This window comes from Schistocerca americana, chromosome 4, assembly GCF_021461395.2.
Source record: "Schistocerca americana isolate TAMUIC-IGC-003095 chromosome 4, iqSchAmer2.1, whole genome shotgun sequence".
Lineage (NCBI taxonomy): Eukaryota > Metazoa > Arthropoda > Insecta > Orthoptera > Acrididae > Schistocerca > Schistocerca americana.
This window is the reverse complement of record NC_060122.1, coordinates 624,427,498-624,451,007: the sequence shown is the minus strand read 5'-3', so window position 1 is coordinate 624,451,007 and position 23,510 is coordinate 624,427,498. Positions and strand designations below refer to the sequence as shown.

The window sequence follows — 23,510 nt, the reverse complement described above, 5'->3', positions numbered from 1 at the left end:
AACTGTCTGGTTCTGCTTGACCTAAGAACCCTTCTCTGTCGTTTAACTGGTTAATGACACTTTCTACATTTTGAGCGCAGCTTAACGGACTGGTTTATGTTTACTAACAGTTAGCACAATTATTTATCTTACTTACGTATAGCTGCGAAGTATTTTTGGTACCATTTTGTCTTTCTTGCATTTTCGTGGAAGCCAAGCATATTTGTAGATAATAGTGATAATATAGCATCTGTGGCCACATTTTCGCCTTCATTTGATTTCTTTTGACAGGTACAGCAATAATTTTGTGCGCAAACCGTTATTGCCCCATCCGATTTCCTTCTGAACTGTTGAACGAGCTAATGGATTTTATAGAAAATTGCATTATGTTTCACGATTACTTGATAGAGTATCTACGACAGCTTTTACTTTTGTAGCTGTCTTACAGATATTTGTACTAAAATGCTATAATTTTTATCCTCAGTTAATTCCTTTTATACACACGATGTTTTTCTCGTCTTTTCTTACCTAGAATACGGTGTACCACTGATGTAAGAATCACATGTAATGTTGACATTCAATCTTTATGGTAATTTGTCAGCTTTACCTGTATGTTGTGGATTGGTCTTGAATGCAACCAACTAACTCTTTCTCTTAAGCAAACTAACTTTAGATGTTTCCATATGGTAATATACACACATTTCAATTTTTATTCTAGCTGAAGTATTTTTTCATTCGTATAATTGTTTGCATGTTATATCTTTCACTGAATCAGAAAATTCATAGGCGTATTTGGACATTCTCTTCTACGCCATGAAACCCTTTTGTAACGTGTGGATGTATTTTTACAATAACGATTTGTTAGTTCATGTGAACTGGATTTTATTCTTTTTATTTCAAAAACATTTGGTGAGAAAATGCTACTACACTATGGGACTTTACAGTGCTACTGTGAGTGACTTTGGCCCTGAGACGTCATCCGAATATTTATAGACCAATACTGCATTTTCTGAGTCTACGCTTTGCCTCACAAATAATCCAGTACAGTGATGTAAATGATTTTGCATTCAGTCCTTCCAACCCTTGTTTACTTCAAGACACACTTCGATGATTTTTTTAAGGGATTTACTGGGAACACTCAAGTTTAAGATGATTTTCACTGAGTACATGTAGTTCAACGATAGCTACATAGCTTATGTATTGGTGTATAAAACAGTAATTTTACCGTATTTGTTTTCCTACTGACGCTTTGAACACACAAAGTTTTATGGACTGCTGCTGATCCTGTACACGATTACTTAAAGCAATTTGTTGTGGACTGTTTATGCGCCTGTGCACAATTTAAACCAGTATGTGATGGACTGTTAGTGTGCCTGTGAACGACAGTTGAAAACAGTTTGTAACTTCTGGAACCTGCAATCGCTTTACACCATTTACAGTTATCATTCGTTTATCTATACTTATGAATTTTGAATTTTAACTCCGTTAGCGAATTTTGCAGTCTAATCTCTATTAATTACAAATCTCATCCAGCAAAATTCGGCCAGAGAGGTCGAGGGACAATGAAAAGTATGTATGTTAATTTTGTAGGAACTTTTCTTGTTTCGGACGTCTGAAATAGCGCTCGTAAGGTTTTAATTTCTTAGACATGCGGGCGCAGCCTCGATAGAGATGAATCAAAAATAATCATTTCTCTGTGAAGAGGCGCTGCAGAGTTACCACTCAATCGCAAGGAGAGAAGAGGAGACAGTTAGTTGAACTCTGTTGCTAGATGTGAACAGTTCGGTTTTGAATTGGTACCAAAAAGAACAAATATTATGAATCAGCAGAAGATTTATTCCAGATAGAAAAAAATTGATTTCACTTTGGTACTATTATATTTGCGAAGAATGGATTACAGATAAAGATGAAGTTTGTTTCATTAGCGTATCAGTTTAATAATGCAGCATTCCTGGTTCGTCAGACATCCACATCCAGAAGCTTCTTGCTTTTGATTTTTTGTTATGATTTACGATCATTGAGAGAGAAATGGATTTAAGAAATAGATATTGAAATTATACATGTGAAGTTCACATTTTCTAATTCTTAGATTACTGCTACGCGAGTTTACGGGCAGCTTAACTCTTTTTGAACTTTCATAAATTTATTAAGTTACAGGAAATGAGACTGGAATTGAGTCTATTTAAACCAGAGTCATTGTCCACATCCAAATAGTCAATTAATTTTCAATTTATTCGAAACCCATAATCAAAAACTGTGAAGCAAGAATGATAGCAATGTTTTAGAGTGCGAATTGCAATCTCTGTAGTTAGATTTTGCAGTTCTGTTATCTAGACGTGCAGTAGCTATGGGAGCCATTTGCACCCAGGTTAGACAAAATGTGTAGTGAACAGATTCTTCTATTAATTAAATTTCACAGGGACCAACTTTACTTTCAATGTTATTAGCTTTTTTCAATCGAGGTTTATAGATCTTGTGATTGCAATAAGTTCCAGGCAGAGCTTGGTTTCCTTAAGATATCGAAGTTAGAATTATCCACGCAGTCTCACAGTTTAACTCTTGTCACCAACAGTTAACATTAAGCTACCTACAAAATCAGATTCACTGTCATACCACCTCTCATTATCAGCCACAGAAACAAATCGCAACACCTAACTTTCAGCAAGAATGCTCGAATACAATGAGAGGGACAGGACAGAAAGTAAGAAATGCTTCTCAGACCCCATAAAGAGTATGTGTGAACGAGAGCTGGAAAGAGAGCTTAATAGTCATTCGCAGCATTTAACTACAAAATAGTGAACGTCCGTCTTCGATTCCACTTCTTCCATCAGTTCCCTACAGTGTTCACATTATCTCCTGTGCAGTACGACCGAAAGTCATGAATCTGATATGCACGACAATGATCTGGTGACATAATCTTCGCATTTCTAGTATCAAATGCTGTAGCGCCGTTAGATTTTGGAACGTGCCTTCACAAAATCGTCTAAGTTGATCGTGTTTTCTGACAGTGTCAGATCTTCTACTTCTGCTCCTCATTAGAGTTTCCACTATTTGTCTGCCTCATTCCATGGACGAATTAGACCAACTGTTGTCCCATCTGTTGGGTGGTCGTCCAGGCAATCGTTTCCCTTGCAGTCGTCCATGTTTTCCAATTTTAATTAGTCTTGCGCGGTTCACATTTCCATATTATCCTCCCAATTTCTTTTTGTGTCAGCCTCAATTAATTTATATCTTGTATTCCACACTGGTCCACTGTAGATACATTTGTTCTCTTGTCACGCATGGTTACTGCCAGGATCTGTCTTACTACTTTCATTTCCATTGCCATTAACTTTTGTTTTACATTTTTTTCTATTTCCGCTCTTGTTTATGCTGAATATATCACAACAACATGCACTATTTTCTTAATTGTTTTTAGTTTTCCGTCAGTTGTTTCTTCATACAGTAAGCGTTAGTTGAAGCTCATCACTTGTTAAATTGACACACCATCTACTTCTAATTTACACTTTAAATGTGCTTTTCATATTACCATACCCTATGGTTTTTTAGATGGGATTTCCGTGTTATATTACCTAGCAGTTTTCCTGAATTGGTTAAGCAATTTTTGAAAATTATCTTCTCTATGAGCATACATTATAGCATTTATCACATTTGTTTCCAGTTTTATATCCTGGTTTCTTTGTTATGGCATCAGTTATATCGTCTACTGTTAAGTTAAACAGGAGTGGGTGTAATGACTCATCACACTTGTTGTGACTCATTACACTTGTTTAGCAGGCCGTTGTGACTGAGCGGTTCTAGGCGCTTCAGTCTGGAACCACGCTGCTACTACTGTCGCATGTTCGAATCCTGCCTCGGGCATGGATGTGTGTGATGTCCTTAGGTTAGTTAGGTTTAAGTAGTTCTAAGTTCTAGGGAACTGATGACCTTAGAAGTTAGGTCCCATAGTGCTCAGAGCCTCTTGAACCATTCTCAGATCTCTTCCTTCCTCGCCACATCTTCCCTTCCACATACCCCTCTAACACTCTTTCTCTGATCCGCTTCTTCTCTGTTAATACGTGTCCAGTATAGCTAGTTTTTCTTATTTTTGTTACATACAGTCATTCTCTCTGCTCTTGCACTTTTCTATTATCTCTTCAGTTTTCACTCTATTGAAGATTTTCATTCCGTCCTCCACCAAGTCCACATTTCACAGGTCTCCAGCCTTGTTCTGTCTTTCTTCCTCAGTGTCCAGAGCTTCAGCACCATCAAAACCACAGCCCATAGGAAATACATTATTTTCCAGACTTCTTTGTCCATATTTCTGCAGAAATTCCTCCTTATCTTATAAAACACCTCTTTCTCCTTTGCTGTCTTGATTTTAATTTCTGTACTGCTCTTCCAGTCGGTTTCTAACATGCTCCCTAGGTATTTAAAGCTTATCATGTTCAAATATTTCTCCATGCAGCATTATGTTTACCCTTTTATTTGCAGCCAATGTCGTTACTTCGTTATTTATTCTTCAAATCTTTGCAATCACTACAAAAAAAAAAAAAAAAAAAAAAACACTACACTGCAAGTTTTACTTAGTTTTTAATATACCTCGTTGCTTATCGTTCTTTTTCAGTCATTAAAAATGTCATGGTAATGCAGATGTGGTTAATAAAACGCAAGAACTAAAAATAACACCATCTGATAAGCGAATGAAAACTAAAGTTTTATTGATTGTCATTCATGTCACTGTGACACAACTTGAATATACTGGTTGGATCAGCCAAAGGAATGTTCTGCAAGCATTATGATACAATGCATTAGACGATTTCCACATTTTCTTCTATCAGCTACTTCACGACAATTTTCAGATTAGGTTACAGTTTGTGATGTTTTAAACTCGTTGCATGAATGAGAATAGAGACAGACAGATCACAGGTTCAATATGGCAAAGGCCGTCGGGCCTGAAAAGTACGCGCTAAAGAAGGTAGATGTTAGTGAGCTGGAAGGATGTGCTAAGTCCACTCCTGGGGTGCAGGTGGCGGGGACCGCTGAATGAAAGCAGGTTCCAGAAGGGACAGTTGCAGTGACGCATCAGAAACTGCGTCGGGGACCAGTAGTGGGTAATAGCTTCCGTTCTGAATGCGGGAAGTACAGAACAGATCGAATAATGTTGCGGAAAGATATAGTAAACATATGCTACCGATACGATATGTAATAAATAAGTATACTGTGTTACAAATAACGCAGAAACACAATTATATACACAATAGGAGACAGTAATGTACAATGGAACTTCTAAAATGAATGATACAAAAGCTCTTAGAACATTTTAACAAACTAAGTATCGTGGGATATACCTGACTGTAAAAACAATCTTCTGTGTAATGCAACGTATAAGAGATAGTACCATACACGAAGAGGACCCCACAGTGTAAATTGAGCCTCCAGAGTCGCGCAACATCGCTATGGTCAGACGCCACAGAGGGCTCACAACACGGACTATGTTATGCATCTGTCTGATTTCACCTGAATAGTTCTCAAGTGGAATTCATGTGTCAAATTAGAATACAATCCGCCGCGCTACTCCACTGAGAGTGTACTAAAAGTCTGTTACAATGCAGAATGTGTTCATATGTGAAACATAGCGTCTGGTCGAGGGCAGCATTTGAATGGCACTTGCACCATGACATGGCGGCTGGACGTGGTGGAGCTGTGTGTGTGTGTGTGTGTGTGTGTGTGTGTGTGTGTGTGTGTGTGTGTATCAATATTTAAGTAGGCACAGACTTTCTGGTAAACTATTCTGGTAGCATCAGTTACCAAGACGGATATATTGGACTGAACGTTGGCACTAATCGGAACCACCTTCGTTTCAAACATTCACTTTGTGGTGAAACGTTACTAACTCATTTGTACATAGATATAAGTTAAGATTTTTTGGAATTTATTTTGTATGTATGTTATGTATGTTTTACTTATGGTAAGTTTTAGTGAAATTAGTCTTGTGGATTAATTCTTGGTGTGCGGAGGTACATGTAACGGTGTTTGGCCGATTTCATGATATTTAATAAAATTTATTTAGATTTTGTGCCGTCATGCTCAAATTTTATGTAGAGATAGTTGGTGTGCCAGTTTATTTGCTTGATTGATTGATTGCACCAAGAGTAACTTAACTGAGGCAAAGGTGCCGTTCTCTGATGGATGCAGTAATTTGGTCGCTGTTGTTTCTGCGCAAAGACACTGATCACAGAATCTGAAGTACAAAACTGCAGCCGACCGCTGTGGCCGAGTGGTTCTAGGCGCTTCAGTCCGGAACCGCGCTACTGCTACGGTCGCAGGTTCGAATCCTGCCTCAGCCATGGATGTGTGTTATGTCCTTATGTTAGTTAGGTTTAAGTAGTTCTAAGTTCTAGGGGACTGATGAGCTCAGCTGTTAAATCCCATAGTGCTCAGAGCCATTTGAACCATTTTTTTGAACAAAACTGCAGTCACGCGTCTTGTTCTCCAAACTGCGGCGGGACTGGTCTGCGTTTGTCCTAATGAATTTTCTGCTGTGTGAGTTTGGTCTGTCAAGGGTGGAACTCACATAGCCATTCCTGTGGGGGCGCGTTTGTATTAAAGGATCACATAGCTAATGGATCGTGTTCGTTTCTGTGATAGAAAATGAGAGCCATCGAATTTAATTTACAGCCCAAAATATTTTCTACCCCTACCGTCGCGAGTCGGACAGTATTAACACCATGCCTCAAGACAGCAATTGTATATATCCATCGTCGTGGCTAAGAAAAGTCCAAATGGACGTTCTGCAGAGTGGTTATGATTAAACTTTCGCTACTTGAGAGGACCCTCATGAAAAAAGAATCATAGAAGGGCGATAATGTTTTTCGGAAACATTTGTAAGTCATGCTAGAAAGATCATTGTTTGCACCACACTTCGGACGGTGGACCTCGGAATGAATGTTCAGCTGTCGTAACACAGCTTGTGGACTGCTTGCAGATCGCATATTGGGTCCATCACTCTCAGCTGTACAAACAATAACCTCTTCAGCAAAACTTGATGCAATTGGTAGTCGGCTTCCCTCAAGAGCAGCTCCAAAATCACCAGTTAAATCGAATCTCTGAATCATGTTCCTCAACTTCACCTCTCCATATTCCTTTAATGCATCGATACACGCGAAGAGCAGAGAATTTCTGGTGTTTTAATCAAATAGTTTTACGTGTAATGCCTTGCTGATCTTGTACACACCCATACTGACTACCTGCAACTGTAATACACGTTGGACTAGACCAGTGTTCAAAGCTATAACAGTGCAAGTGAACTTTAACCACATTGTCAAGCATCATCTTCACACTTAAATTCGTCATGTTTGTTTTTCCTTAATCATTTATTGTAAATTGTAGTTATTCTGTACTTCCTCCAGTTTTATCGTAATAGGAAGTGCGAAGAAGATGTATAGATTCTACATGTAAGAATGCAATTTCATAACAGCAGTTACATTCGGTGGTAGGGAGTTATCTTCCTACGATTTCGGTTTTTGACGCCAAGTGTATTTGGTGAATACAACGAAATCACTACAGTTTATCAAAATTGCAGTACAATTTAGGCAGACTACACAAGAGTATTTTAGTGACCGAATTCACTAGTTTGTGATCCATTACTAGTAAAAGAATTAGAAAAAGTAAAAAAATAATATGATTAATAATAAAAAATAAACAGCGAAGGAAAAGTGCAATATGTCACGGATCTGAATGCATGTCTGGAAACAGGAAAAAATTTCCTATAGTAGCGACACTGTACATGGGTCTGTGGCACATACCGCTGACTGGGCTACTGGTCTGCCTGTTGGCGGTATACAGTCATTTTTGCTGCTGCACTAGAATGGGGCGGGTTCTGAGACAAGTTGACCGCCACCTGTACCGCAAGAGAACATTCCCGGTAACCGGGTGTCTCCTCCGATTTTCCGCCGGATTGTAAAATCAAAACGGCTCGATATTTCGGCGCCCCACATGCCCAGGATCTTCAGGAGAATGCAACTGTTGCTGAATCCTGCCGAAAACTGATGCCAAGGCTGCAAATCGTCGTCCAATGTAGACCACTGTACCACACACAGCGCATGCGTCGTCCATCACGTTTGCTGCCCCTGAGAGAGGGTTGGTGACGGTCCTCTTAGTAGAACAGTGGCGGCAGCGATATTTCGTACTCAGTACACGCGGACTGGCCGCACCAAAGAACATGGTCTTTTGAGGTGTTTAGAGGAAAACCCGTGTCTTCTTTAATTACATCGTCTACCTCTTTATAAACACTGTTCCAGGTACCGGAAGTACTGGCAACTATGAGTCTCGTCAAATGTTATCCTTTGGCTGTAGTTTAAACTATGTTTCGATGAAGCCGTTTTTTCAGACAGTCGTAACTTTGCGTGAGGGCAATGTCTCAGGAACCTGCGAATCCAACGGCGATGTAAAGTTTCGCACACTGGCATCCTACGTAGCGAATTGTCCCTAGCGGAGCCAAGATGTACCCCAATCTTGGTAGATGGGCGGAACACACTGTTAAGGTTGAAATTCCTCAACATTCCTCCAGTTTTCAGGGATATGCCTTAGCGGAAAGAATAAAGGCCACAGATCTGTGCTACGCTTGATGCACCTCTGGGATTGGTCCAAAGGCTACGACGTATCTGTTTCTCAGAGAATCCATTTTGGTGAAACACAAGCATCAAATGTGCGCGATTCTGCGTTAAAATGCTTACCAGAGTCCTAAGGACGCTCTTTCATTGGTTCAGTGGGTGGCAAATCTTAGCATGCAGTTACCGACTTGTATGAATCAGCTTTAGGTTAACAATATGTCCTAGAGTACCGCCACGTATTCTGTAAACCGTGACGTCCAGAACTGAAAGTCTCCTAACACTTGCGACCTCGATGGTAAATTTTATGCCGGTATGAAGACATTTTAAGTAGTCTAAAAGTCAGTTAAGAGTATGACGTGCATGATATCAAATAATATAGATATGATCTAGAAACATACAGGTTGCAATACTTAAGTCCTCAGTTCTCTGTCCTCTATGTCCTCAGTGTATAAATTGATGACTACGGGCGAGAAAGGACCTCTCCGTCGTTCTGTTCGTAAATGTTAGCAGTAGATGAAAAGTACGTGGATGTCAGCAAATGACGACAAAGCTTCACCAACTCGTCATCCAGTTTTTTACTAGTCAGACTGAAGGACAGTTGCAAGCGGACTCATGTGAATACAGATATTGTATCAAAATTCGCAAATAAATCCGAAGGCTCCAGCCTGAAAGACTTCAGCCGTCGAAAAAAATTCACCGAACTGTAGGTATGGTGTCCTCTCTTGGCAATGTATGGATTCTACGTGGGTGCATCAACGAAATTAAAAAAAAAAAAAATCTTGTCAAGTAGAATAAAAGGTTTTATTTTTCCAGTTCTAAATGAAAGATTTTGATTATTATTTTTACTCAATTAATTGGTCTAAATGTAATCTTACTCTTATTTTTCTTCCTGTCATTCTCTTTCCGTTTTAAATCTGCTTGTCTGGCCCATAATCTGCAGCTGAGTGGGAACCAAAACTGCTCGTCGGTTGGTTAATGGGAGAGCCCGTGAAGCCAGTGTGAGGATAGTCACAGGTAATCAATGACCACAAGAAATTATAGTAGACTTCTACCGCTGAAATTGAGATTTTAATGTCCCAGTTGATCGATTAAGAAGGAAGTACATAAATGTTCAGGGAAATTCAGGAATAAATCAATACAAGTCACTGAGGAATGAAGTAAATAGGAAATGCAGGGAAAATAAAAGGAAATGCCTGGATGAAAACTGTGAAGAAATCGGAAAGGAAGTGATTGTCGGAGGGGCTGATTCAGCATATAGGAAAGTCAAAAACTCTCCGGTGATATTAAAAGCAACGGTGTTAACATTAAAATGTTAGTGGGGAACCAACTGTTAAACGCAGACGAGAGGAGGATAGGTTTAAAGAGTACATTGAAGGACCCTGTGTGTGGGAAGATTTGTCAGATGAGATAGAAGAAGAAACAGGAGTCGATTTAAAGGTTGTCCAGGAAATCCACTATTAGAATCATAATTTAAGAGAGCTATAGATGACTTATGAACAAATAAGGCAGAAGGGTTAGATAACATTCCATTAGAATTTCTAAGATCACTGGGGGAAGTGACAACAAAGTGACTGTCACATTTGTGGTTAGAATATATGAGTCTGGCGACATACAATATGACCCCTGCAAAAATATCATCCACACAATTCCGACGACTACAAGGGCTGACAAGTGCGAAAATTATCGCACAAGCAGCTTAACAGCTCACGCACCTAAGTTGCTGACAAGGATAATATACAGAAGAATGGAAAACAACACTGAGGATTTGTTAGACGACGATCAGCTTGGCTTTAGGGAAGGTAAAGAGAACAGAGGGGCAATTCTGATGTTGCTATTGATAACAGAAAGAGGACTAAACAAAAATAAAGACACGTTCATAGCACTTGTTGACATGGAAAAAGCGTTCGACAATGTCAAATGCTGCAAGTTGTTTGAAATTCTGAGACAAATTTGGGTAACTATAGGGAGGAACGGGCAATACACAATATGTACAAAAGCCTGGACGGAACAATAAGAGTAGGCGACCAAGAACGATGTGCTCAGGTTAAAAAGAGTGCAAGCCCAGGACATAGTCTTTCGCCCCTACTGTTCAAACTGTACATCGAATAAGCAATGATGGAAATAAAAGAAAGCTTCAGGAGTGAAATTAAAATTCAAGGTGAAAGGTTTCGCTGATGACATTGCTATACTGAGTGAAAGTGAAGAATAATTATTTGATACACATCAGATGACTATGCAATTGCGAATAATGACTACCATCAGCTGTAGAATGGAATGACAGGTGATGAACCTAACATCAGGATTGATGGTCACCGAGTAGATTTTAATTGAGAAATTCTACTACCGCGGTAGCAAAATAACCAATGACGGACAGAGCAAGGGCCGGCCGCGGTGGTCGCGTGGTTCTAGGCGCTCCAGTCCGGAGCCGCGCTGCTGCTACGGTCGCAGGTTCGAATCCTGCCTCGGGCATGGATGTGTGTGATGTCCTTAGGTTAGTTAGGTTTAATTAGTTCTAAGTTCTAGGGGACTGATGACCACGGCAGTTGAGTCCCATAGTGCTCAGAGCCATTTTTTTGACAGAGCAAGGAGGATACAAAAAGCAAACTAGCACTGGTAAAAAGGGCATTTCTGATTAAGAGAAGTATACTGGTATGACAGATAGACCTTAATTTGAGGAAGAGATTTGTGAGAATGTACGTTCGGAGCACAGATTTGTATAGTAGTGAAACATGGACTGTTGGAAAACAGGAACAGGAGAGAATCGATGTATTTGAGATGTGGTTCTACAGATGAATCTTGGAAATGAGATGGACTGACAAGGTAAGGAATGAGGAGGTTCTTCGCAGAATTGTAGGGGAAAGGAATATGTGCAAAACACTGACAAGGAGGAGGGACAGAGTGATAGGACATCTGTTAAGACATCAGGGGATAATTTCCATGCTGCTAAAGGGAGCTGTAGACGGCAAAAGCAATAAAGACGGAGACTGGAATACATCCAGCAAATAATTAACGATATAGTTTGAAAATGCTTCTCTGTGATGAAGCGGTTGGCACAGGAGAGGAATTCGTGGGGGGCCTGCATCAAACCAGTCAGAAGACGGATAACTGAAGAAAAAAGAAGAGACCACCACAAAAGCGTTCTGATATCCATAATGCTGCCCCTGTCATCACTTGTCCATCCAACATTACGGGACACTAACCTCCACCGATTTAGGGAAGAGCGTTTTGTCATCCATATATTTTCTCAGGCAGAATGTGTGACATTTAAAAAATTATCAGCAAAACAGCTGGAATGCTGCCGTTCGAAGCGAAATCTATGTCGATGCCTGTTGGTAGATTGGCGTTGACACCGTCAAGTGTCCGGAAGTAGAACGAATGGACCATCTCTTGTAGGCATTTACCCCAAGTTTATCAGACTGGGTGAGGGGTGCTGCGATGTGGCATTCTGTGGAGGACTTCACGCACCATGAATTGGCAAGAAGATATCGTAACTGCCTCCACAATTACACGTAACTAAGCCCTTAGTTCACTAAAGATTCGCTTTTATAATACAGTTACGATGTGTCTCCAAAGAGCTACGACGTGTCACCATTATCGCTTTTCCAACAAGACGGATATCTGCTGCATATGGTTACCGACTTTCGACACCTTGTTTATCCATGATAAGACTAAGTGAAAAGCATATTCATTCAAATAGCCACTGTGAAAATATACAATGAGATGACGAATGTCATGGGATAGCGATATGCACGTATACAGATGGTGGTAGTATTGCGTACACAAGGAATAAAGGAGCAGCACATTGGCGTAGCTCCTACTTGTCCTCGTGAGTACTGACGCATTGCAGGAACTGGCGGACTTTGAAAGCAGAATGTTGACTGGAGCTATACATATGAGACAGAGATCCACAGTGACAACTGAGTGCCGAGAAAACTATTTGTGGCATTACCTCTCACCACAGACAACGCAATAGCTGACGTCCTTCACTTAACGACCGAGAGCAGCGGCGTTAGCGTAGAGTTGTCAGTGCTATCAAACATGCAACATTGTGTGAAATAATCGCGCAAATATACGTGGGACGTACAGCGAAAGCTACCATTAGGACAATGCGACAAAATTTGGCCTTAATGGCCTATGGTATCAGGCGACCGATGCGAGTGCCTTTGCTAACGGCAGAACGGTGCTTGGATCCTCTCTACTTGGCTCGTGATCATATCGGCTGGACCCTAGGGACGACAGGAAACGTAGCCTGATCAGATGAGTCCGATTTCACTTGGTAAGAGCTGATGGTTGGGTTCGAATGTAGAGAACACTCAACGAAGCCATGGGCTCCAGTAGTCAACAAGGCAGTGTATGACCTGGTGATTGCTCCACAATGGTGTGGGCTGTGTTTACATTAAATGGACTTCGTCCTCTGGTCCAACTGAACCTATCATTGATTGTAAATTTTTATGTTCGGCTACTTGGAGACCATTCTCAGCCATTCATGGACTTTATGGTTCCAAATAACACGAACCCCCACCGAACATTTGTGGAACATAATAGAGAGGTCAGTTCGTGTACAAAATCTTGCACCGGCAACGCTTTCGCATTTACGTACCGCTAAGGCGACAGCATGGATCGGTATTTCCGCGAGGAACTTGAACGACTTATTGAGTCCATGCCGCGTCGAGTTGCCGCACTACGCTAGACAAACGAAGATCCGACACAAGATTAGAAAGTATTTCATGACCTTTACCACAACAGTGTACATCATGAACTACGCCTATCCACGTTACGTACAAGAAAATGATGTAATTTTGAGATTTGACAGTATGTGTACTGGAAGAGCCAGCACATGGGTACTACTAAATCATTATTTAAAGTGGAGTAAAGGACTAACAACCAGAAAATAGAAAAACAAATCCACTTACGTTTCAGCTTCAGATGGTGGTTTCAAAACTTTCAGCATTGTGAGCCAATATTTTTCATTCGTCCCTGGCCAGGGTTTGCATGGGAAACTCCTGAAGCCTTTCTCCTGAAAGGAAAACACCAAATATTAGGAATGGGCAGATATGCTCTGATAAATCTGTGTTCGTTTCCATTGCCACCAGTTGCTGGTTGACTGTTCTACCATTTAAGATAATGGAATTATTGGGGCAGTATCTTAGTGGATGCTCACTACAAATTACATGCAAAGATATAGACGATGTCCGTGTTGCTATAGTGGCAAGGAGTTGATCTTGTGCAGAATTATTATAGTTATTGTCTAGAGACGCCAAACTGTGTGTTCAAACTGTCAACACGATGAGACATATCTGCATATATTGTTAATACCATAAAATCGTTGCCTGGTGTATAAGTACAAGGGCAACTCAGCATTGCGGGGTCTTCCGCCTTTAGCGGCAGTTCGCCATTCCAACGGTTATGAGATGCCCCGAACCTCTATCTGCTCCTCCGCAGCCTAGACAAAGCCGTTGGAAGAACGACGGTGAAGTCTTAAATGGGAAGAAGCGGTAATAACTGGTACAATAGGAAGTACCAACTTCCGGCCCTTCACAGAGGTTCACTAAGTATGACTATAGATGTAGATCCTATAATTTAGTTATTTGTCAAATATGCTACCCTACACCACACTAATGTATCTGATGTTAACTGTGTTATCACTAAATTGTACGTTAATCGAGGCATTCGCATTCCAAAAATAGGGGGGGAGGGGTAAGAATGTAGGGGATGGTAGATGATGGATGGAGGGAGTGTGAGGTAGCTCTGATTGGAAGAGGAGGATGTATGCAGTTCAAACGAAAACTCTGAAACAGTCTACTTCTGGGTTTGTAATAGTGGATAGTTATGGAAGAAGACAAATCAACATTACAAGGTATAATACATATTTTCTCATATTTATATCGTATGGCACAATTTTTAGGGCAATATATTCCGTGGAAAGAGCAGTTCAGGTAATGTACGTAGTTCACCTACCATCATACTACTGACAACTCTTGAAAGCATTAGACATTTTATTCTCATTTCACAATTCATTCACTTGCTAATAAAACTACAAAAGAACAGTCTATTTCTGTTCATAGTTACTACAGTAGTAGAAAAAAAGGCAGGTTGGCACCAATCAAGACGCCAGCATCATTCGACAATTTCGCCAGTATAATAAATGTCTTAGGCATGACTTAATGTGAACAATATGTCAGGTATACTTCAAGTGAAGAATATTGGAATTTTTGCTGTATCAGGTGACGCTTTAATATTCAGAAACAGTATCAAATACACGAAAACCTCCTGTGGAATTGAATTGTACTAAGTTAGGTAAACATTCTTTCTTACCTTGTAATAAAGTGGTTTACTATTTCATCTGTTGTAGAATGTCGGAATATCTAGCGCAATTGGAGGCTGATTTTTCTGTAGACAACAAAACGTGTATGGACTGCAATGCTGTCTTTTTGTCGCAGTCAGTCTACCGCTCTGTGTTACACTGTGTTCAGACTTAAGTCCCGAATTAGTTAAGTAGGAAAACCTTGTTAAGTTACTGGATGAACGTTATGATAGTCAGGTCCATGTCATAGCATCGACCTATATATTTTTCATCTCAAACAGCAGCTTACACCAACAATAAACCACTGGATTAGAGTACTAACCAGGCATCGTACGTTTAAGTGTTCTTGCGCTGTCAATTACAGTAAGGTCATGATACATTACTGTATAACTCATAATGTATCAGATACGTGCATTAGTGCTGCAATTCTAAAACTATCAGGTACTTATTTAAGAAGAGTGCTGTCTACTTTGGCATCTGTCACTATTGTACAGCCGATAGAGGTTGATTTTGAGGCACCATGCATTTCTGTTGTTCAGTGCTCATTCTAAAGTACAAGACAAGGTTAAAGTGATAAAACGTAGTGCTCAGGTACACAGTAAATGTAGAAGTACAAACCTTCAGTCTCAAAGTGCGCTACAAAATTCTGGGGCGCAGTCTTCTACTCCGTGTTTTTCGCATCATGACCAGACAGTTTGCCCTTGTCATGATGCAAAATGCTACCAATGCGGACAACAAATTCACATTTAAACAGTGTCTACGCGGCAACCCTCACTCTGGCAACTGGGGCCACCAGGAAAACGCGTGGCTATAGCAATGCTGTCAACAAGAGCACACAGTTATGGGGAAGCCATTAACAATGGAACAGGCCATGCCGCGCACTTCCACGTCGCATTATCTTTCACTATAGTACGCAGGCAGGCAAAACATAACTTTGTTCATTTATTTGTGGAACAAAAACAATTAAATTAAAATGGATATTGGTACTTCTGTTTCTCTAACTGACAAAGACACATATGGCTCAATTGATACTCTACCGCTACAGCAGCCTACTTCTATTTTGTCTGCCTACAACAGACAAGAAATTCTAGTCCTTGACGTGTGTATTTCGCCTACAACTTTTCATGGAGTGACAGAGGGTCTTTCGCTTCTTGTTCTTAGTTCTAGAAACAGTGCAAACACATTTCGGTTATACACTGAAGGGTCAAAGAAATTGGTATAGGCATGCTTATTCAAAGGCAGAGACATGTAAATAGGTAGAATACGGCGCTGCGGTAGGAAACGCCTACATGATATGACAAGTATCTGGCGCAGTTATTAGATCCGTTACTGTTGCTACAATGGCAGGTTATCAAGATTTAAGTGAGTTTCAACGTGGTGTCACAGTCGCCACACGAGCAATGGGCACAGCATCTCCAAAGTAGCGCTGAAGTGAGGATTTTCCCGTACGACATCAGGAATCCGCCATAACATCAAATCTCCGTCATCGTTACGGCCGGAAAAAGATCCTGAAAGAACAGGACCAACGACGACGGAAGAGAATCGTTCAGCGTGACAGAAGGGCAATGCATCCGCAAATTGCTACAGATTTCAATGCTGAGTCATCAGTAAGTGTCAGTGTGCGAAACATTCAACGGACCATCAACGACATGTGATTTTGGAGCCGAAGTCCCACTCGTGCACCCTTGATGACGGTATGGCACAAAGCCTTACGCCTCGCCTGGGCCCGCCAACATCGATTTGAGACTGTTGATGACAGGAAACATGTTGCCTGTTCGAAAGAGTCTCGTTTCAAATTTTATCTCATGAATGCATGGGCACTGTATGTCAGCAGGGGAATGTTAGAGCTGGTGGAGGCTCTGTAACGGTAGGACGTGTCCACCTGGAGTAATATGCGACCCCTGATGCGTCTAGATACTACTCTTACAGGCGATACGTACGTAAGCATCCTGTCTGATCAGCTGCATCCATTCATGTCCGTTGTGCATTCCGACGGACTTGCTTAATTCCTGCATGGCAATGGCATACCACACACCTCCAGAATTGCTACAGAGTACCTCCAGGAACAGTATTCTGAGTTTAAACACTTCCGCTGGCACCAAACTCCCCACACATGAACGTTATCGAGCATATCTTGGATGCCTTACAACGTGCTGTTCAAAAGAGATCTCGACCCTCTCGCATTGGGTCGGATTTATGGACAGCTCTGCAGGATTCTGGAGTCAGTTCCCTCCAGCACTACTTTAGACATTAGTCGAAACCAGGATACGTCGTGTTGCAGCACTTCTGCGTGCTCGCGGGGCTCTACACGATATTAGGCAGGTATATCAGTTTCTCTGGCTCATCAGGGTACTCATTTCATTTGTTGAACCATTTGAATACAAATCAATGTTTCATGGCCTCACAGTAACGTTTAAGAATTGAGTAGTAAATACGAGGAATTGTTCGAGCAAGGTTTAGCAAGGGTACAGTCTTTGAAGCGCACATTACTGTGAATGACAATGCACAATCAAGATTTTTTCGCGCACGGCCTGTCCCCCCATACAATACGTGAGGAAGTTGCTGAAGCACTGTAAATATGTAAAGACAGCTGGGCTGTCCATCCCGTTTCTGCAATCTAGTGATCATCGTCCTTGGTCATTCTCAGGAAGTCTTCAGGTGGTTTACGTCTGTGTACCGATTTTAAAGCATCACCAAACCAAAAAACTGCCGTGGATTCTTTTCCTATTTCACGTTTGGAGGAATTTACAGAGAATCTGGGGCAAGGTCGATATTTTTCAAGTAAAGATCTGTGTGAGACGTATTTTCAGCTGCCACTGGACGAGCAGTCCAAGCAATACTTCGCGATAAGCTCTCACTTGGGTTGTGTTCCAGCATAAAGACTACCGTTTGGTCGAGCTTCACCTTAGGAAGAACTGTACTACTTAGGTCATTTAATTAATGCACAAAGTATTCATTCTACTACATCACACTTGGATGCGTTTATAGATCTGCAAAACATTAAGGAGCTCCAGTCAGTCGTGTGGATGCATGCATACTACATCAAATTTATTGCTAACTCTGTGTAAATTGCTGCATCGCTCAACTGCCTGCGCTGCGAAAATGTTCCTTTCGTGTAGCTCAAAGAGCTCCAGAACGCATTAAACGAAGCATTGTTCAGTCCTCGACGTTTCATTCACCTCGACCCAGCTAAGGAGGTTGTGTTAGCTGTAGATGGACCTTCATGCAGGATCGGGGCAGCGCTCTCCCATAAAATTGTTTATTCCAGTAGACCTATAGCTTTTGTCTCGATAACTCGTAACAAAACACAGTGTAACCACAGCCAGATTAGAAAAGAGACACTCGCCTTATCTATGTATTACAAAATTCTACCTATATTTCTGCCGTCACAAGGTCTACTTGCCGACAAACACCCACCTGCCTCTGTGTCTGCGAACCATTCCACAACAGTACTGGCCTTGTGACATGACTCTTTGTATTGTTGAAAAATGCCACTGCCATCGGGAAAAGTGATCGTCATGAAGGGATGTACGTGGTCTCCAACCGGTGAAGGGTACTCCTTGGCCATCATGGTGCCTTAGTTCAGTGGAGAAGTCGCCAGTTTGTCCATAACCCGAAGTACATGTGTCAAGGAACTGTTCCCCTGGAAGGCGACGGACTCGCGACCTCCAGTCGGCATGAACATTATGACGAAAGAATCGGAGTTCATCGGGTCATGGAGTGCTCTGCCACCAGTGCCGATGGTCGCTTGCCCATTTCAGTCGTAGTTGTCGATGTCGTGTTGTTCACAGCGGCAAAAGCTTGGGCCGTCGGTTACGGAGGTCCATCGTTAGGGGTGTTGGGCGCACTGCGTGGTCACACATTGTTTTACTCTGCCCAGCCTGATGTTCGTTCCGACACAGTTCGCCGCCTTTCCTGTTTTATAAGTCTGCCAGTCCTACGAAGTCTGACATGTATAATGAGGGGTGTCCACCCAACCCCTGAACCTGGTATCACATTGTTTTCGCCACGTGTTGAATACACTCAAGCAGTACTCCTCGAACTCCCAAAAAGTCGTACAGTTTCCGGAATGTTCGTGCTGAGCCTCCAGCCATCACAATCTGGCCTCGGTCAAACTCAGATAAACAACACACCTTCCCCATTCTACACACGGATAGACACTCACTGATACTACACGCACCATGCATGTGTCTGACTTCCACACTTTCCTCGCCAGGTGACTCTGCTTCCGCCTGGACGTTTATATAGATAGTAAGTCGGTGATCATAATGTTCTGGGTGATCGGTGTATGAATAATAAAGATGAGGATGGCCAATGACCTCTTTAGTGCTGATGCACACCAGGTTCGATGTCTTGTCGGAATAGTGGAAGTACCACTCTGCAGCGGAGTGTGCGCTGATATGAAACTTCCTGGCGGATTAAAACACAGTTTTAATCTGCCAGGAAGTTTCATGGTGTTCTTCTTCGTATATTATTGATTTTGCTGCAGAATGCCTATCCTCAGACCGAGTACGTCGGCCTAGCCCACACCAGCAATCGCATTTGTGTCTCCGCAAGTCGCGGGTGGCACAATCCACATTGTTGTTCATGGAGGTAAATGGCTCACAGCCGCCCCTGATGTCACCAATTTGGGCGCCTGTCCAGCAGGCTGAAGCGATGTCCACACCCAGAAGTGTCTTGTGCCGCCACAGATGGCCACATTGTTGTTCAAGACACCACAGTGTCTGCGTGTCTGGATGCAAGTGTGCCATCTGCGACTGGTTCTTCGTCCAGTGTTCCTGGTCACCACAATGTGGTGTGGGCCCTCTTTACGCTCGCTGTGTTCTCCATTGTGTCAGCATTGAGTTATCACCCCATCCCCTCCTCACTCTCGTCAAAGCCACGTGCATGCTCCCTGCACGACGACGGTGCGAAGGTGCGGTTGGCGGGGAGCGGCAAAGCACGGTTGGCACCTCGCAAGGAACCCATAGAAAACAATAGTTGCTGCATGCCGTCTCTTCAGGTCGTACCAAGGCATGATGTGTGTCAGCGTAGCGACGCCTCCTAGAGATATGCAACGCCACTGGATTCGATGGTCTAGTTGCAGCTAAACAGAGGGGAAGTTCACCGCAAATCTCAGTCACCAAGCAAAACGACAGCATATACTTTTCCAGTATGTTAGATATCTTAGACAGAATCAGTTTCGTGTCGGCGCCAAGTTTCAAAACATGCAGAGAGTCACAATGGTATTTCCCAAAATATAAGAAACTTGTGGAGATAGCAAAAATATACGTATAAATAACTGTAAATGAACATTTATGCAGTATGCTGGAAGTTAGTCAAATTTCATGTCTTACAGTTCCACCGAAAGCAAACCAAAGAACGCACCGTTGAACCAGGGAACGTATTTTCTCTCGGCACAACAATTAAAGTTTTCGGTGGCCGAAAAGTTGTTCGACATTGCGCAGGGTGGCCATGCATATGTAACCTGTCCTTTAGAATATATCTTAATTTTCCATCTTTCACTGTATAATTTCATCTTGCCCGCTTTTTGACGTCCACTCCTCCCACTTACGTCTTGTGTAATAAATTGCTAAAGAACTGAAGCTATCTGGCAGATTAAACTGTATGCCGGACCGAGACTCGAACTCGGGACCTTTGCCTTCCGCGGACAGGGGCTCTACCGACAGTCGGTAGAGTACTTATCCGAGTAAGCAAGAGTTCCGAGCTCGAGTCTCGTTCCGGCACACTGTTCAATCTGCCAGGTAGTGGTTTCACTCTCATTTTGCTAAATAAGAGATTCAACTTTTTTCCATTGGCTGAAAACGTAATAAAAAGCAAAACAAATGTAAAAACTGGCCGACAATCATTTCTCCTTGACCACTTCATCTCTCCTACAAACAAATTTTTAACTGAAAGTGGATCACATGAAGAAAAAAAGTGCAAGAATGAAATGTGAGTGTACCACTGGTTACACGAGCAGTATTCAAGACATACACTGCACCATGTAGGACGGCTTGCTTATGTTCCCCTGCGCCAGTGATTTGGATCTTAGCGCTGTGTTTGGCACTCCTGTTAGACACGTGACCGAAGAGACCGCCGACGTGGCGGTGCTGAGGAGAGGCGCGAACGGCGGCAGTCAGTTGGACTGAAGTAGAGGGGACAGACACCTCCCGGAAGCTAGCGCCGAGTCTGTAGGAGGGGCTGTCTGCACGCCGTCGAAATTCAGCGAGGGGGAACAGAGGGCTATGACGGCCACCGAGTCTGGGAGCTCGACCGGTGATTAGAGATGGACAGTGAATCAAGGGACCTTCTGGAGAGACCCCAAGAAGAGCAGTTCTGGTGGTACGTGAGTCCAAGACTCTAAGTTGGCGTGTGTAGCGACACAAAAACGGACGTGGTCAGCACGGGCAGCACCGGAACTGGCGTGTGGACTGCAACCTGTTGGAAGGGGTGCCGAGAGGTCTGAGGCGGTGCAGTCATGGAATGTGCCGCTGGTCCTGGCGGAGGTTCGAGTCCTCCCTCGGGCATGAGTGTGTGTGCTTGTCCTTAGTGTGTAAGCTTAGGGACTGATGACCTTAGCACTTAAGTCCCATAAGATTCCACACGCATTTTTTGGAGCGGGTGCTGTTTTCTTCAGTCACATGAACTCTGTTGGTGGTAGGCGAGGAATGGCTTCAGCAGATTGCAAGGACCTCAGCGAGAGTGCATTTGAGTTAATCTCGGCAGCCGGATGCTTTTGTATTCAAGTCGAGTGACAGAGTTACATACAAATGTGACGTCAGTGATAGCTCACTTCATCCAGAAGTTGCGATCGCTATGGCTTCATTGGCCTATTGTACGTGAGACAGTGATTAGAGGATATTGCGTCGAAAGCAAACTGGTTCACATCGGTGCATGCAGTGCTCGTGATTATTCAAAAGTAACTTAGCATCTTGTCACAACTGTGGATCTATTCCATATTCCTTGGTTATTTTGTCGATTCACTTCCTGTAATTGAACCTGTGGTTCATCCATGTACACTGCGAATTTCTATATTAATATATTCTCAATATATACTCTAAGACAAACAAAAAAGAACGGCTCACTGCGGAATCGGTGGGTGCGATGTGCATGTAGACATAAACAAATGATTATGATTTCAGAAAATTTTTATGATTTATTCAACAGAAAAGGTTTCACAGTTGTGCTAGTTAATAACGCATGGGTCTACCTCTGGCACTTATACAAGCTGTTATTCGGCTTGATATTGATTGACTGAGTTATTGGGTGCCTATGTGAAGGGTATCGTGCCATGTTCTGTACAATTGGCGGTTACATCGTGAAAATCCCAAGCTGGTTGGAGGACTCTGCCCACAACACTCCGAAAGTTCTCAGTCGGGGAGAGGCTCGCCGACTTTGCTGGTCGAGGTATGTTTAGACAAGCATGGAGATACGCACTCAAAACTTTCGCCATTTGCGGGCGGGAACTACATGCTGAAGTTTAAGAACAGAATGGCTTGGCGTGATTGGCAAGAGCGCAGGGCGTGGAATATCGTCTACGTAGCACTGTGTTGTAAGGGTACCGCAGATGACAACCAGAGGGGTCCTGCTACCAAAGGAAATGGCACTCCAGACCGTAAATCCTGGTTGTCAGTCCATATGGCGGGCAATATTTAGGCTGGTATCCCACCGCGTCGCACGGTGGGCCATCAACGGAGACCACTCAACTTCAGCCAGTGAGATTCAAGTTTTCTGTTGTACATAAATGAATATTTACTTTTACAAAAAGTTGATATTGTCATGACAGTTGGAGGCCACAGACTTTCTAATGTAGTGTATTTAGATTTCCCATTTGGGACTATGTATGATGGTTTTATATTAATTACCGTCAGCATTTGAAGAAGGTATATCGCATTAACCATATTTTGTTGAAGTTTATTCGGGCCTCAAGGAATATTTTGATCATAATACTTGTTTAGATCTGGTTAAAACAGTTTTTTCATTGTGAAAACAGGGGTAATAAAAATACTGAGTCCCATGTCTGCACAACCCCAGTCCGAACACCTCAATCACCACGTTAATAATTATTATATTGCATCTAGAGCACTATTTCGAGACCTTTAAGTGGCCAGTACTAACAAAAATATCGTGTGTAGTTGGCCTCTAAAATGACGCGGTTTACCGATTTTGATGAACTTTACGTACGAAAGACAAGAATGAAAATTAATTAAATGTGTGTTAAATCTTACGGGACTTAACTGCTAAGGCCATGAGTTCCTAAGCTTACACACTGCTTAACCTAAATTATCCTAAGGACAAACACACACACCCATGCCCGAGGGAGGACTCGAACCTCCGCCGGGACCAGCCGAGACGAGAATAGGTAAAATTTTTTGCTCACCACAGTTTCCTCATCCGGGTTCCTCAGTGGCAGGCACCTCCTCGAGCCGAGGTCGTAAGTCTCGAGCCAGTTGCACTTCTCTAACAGCGGCGACACGCCTACACGATCGCAGACAAAGAACAATTCGCAGGCGAACCAAGCGGACGCCACACCTTCCTCGAGGCACTCCAACCTTCTGACCCTGGAACAATATAAGAGAGGACGACATGTGTTGTTGTTGTGGTCTTCAGTCCTGAGACTGGTTTGATGCAGCTCTCCATGCTACTCTATC

General features: G+C 42.4%; 1 protein-coding gene across 1 annotated transcript in view; it reads right to left on the bottom strand.

Moving 5' to 3' along the window:
* LOC124612302 overlaps window positions 1-23,510 on the bottom strand; it is a 54,556-nt gene that overhangs the window by 4,836 nt on the left and 26,210 nt on the right. The window contains exons 3-4 of the mRNA XM_047140415.1: window positions 23,240-23,420; window positions 13,487-13,590 (exon numbers count right to left, since the gene is read on the bottom strand). Of these exons, the coding sequence (XP_046996371.1) occupies window positions 13,487-13,590; window positions 23,240-23,420 (285 nt within the window). The remainder of the gene's footprint in view (window positions 1-13,486; window positions 13,591-23,239; window positions 23,421-23,510) is intronic.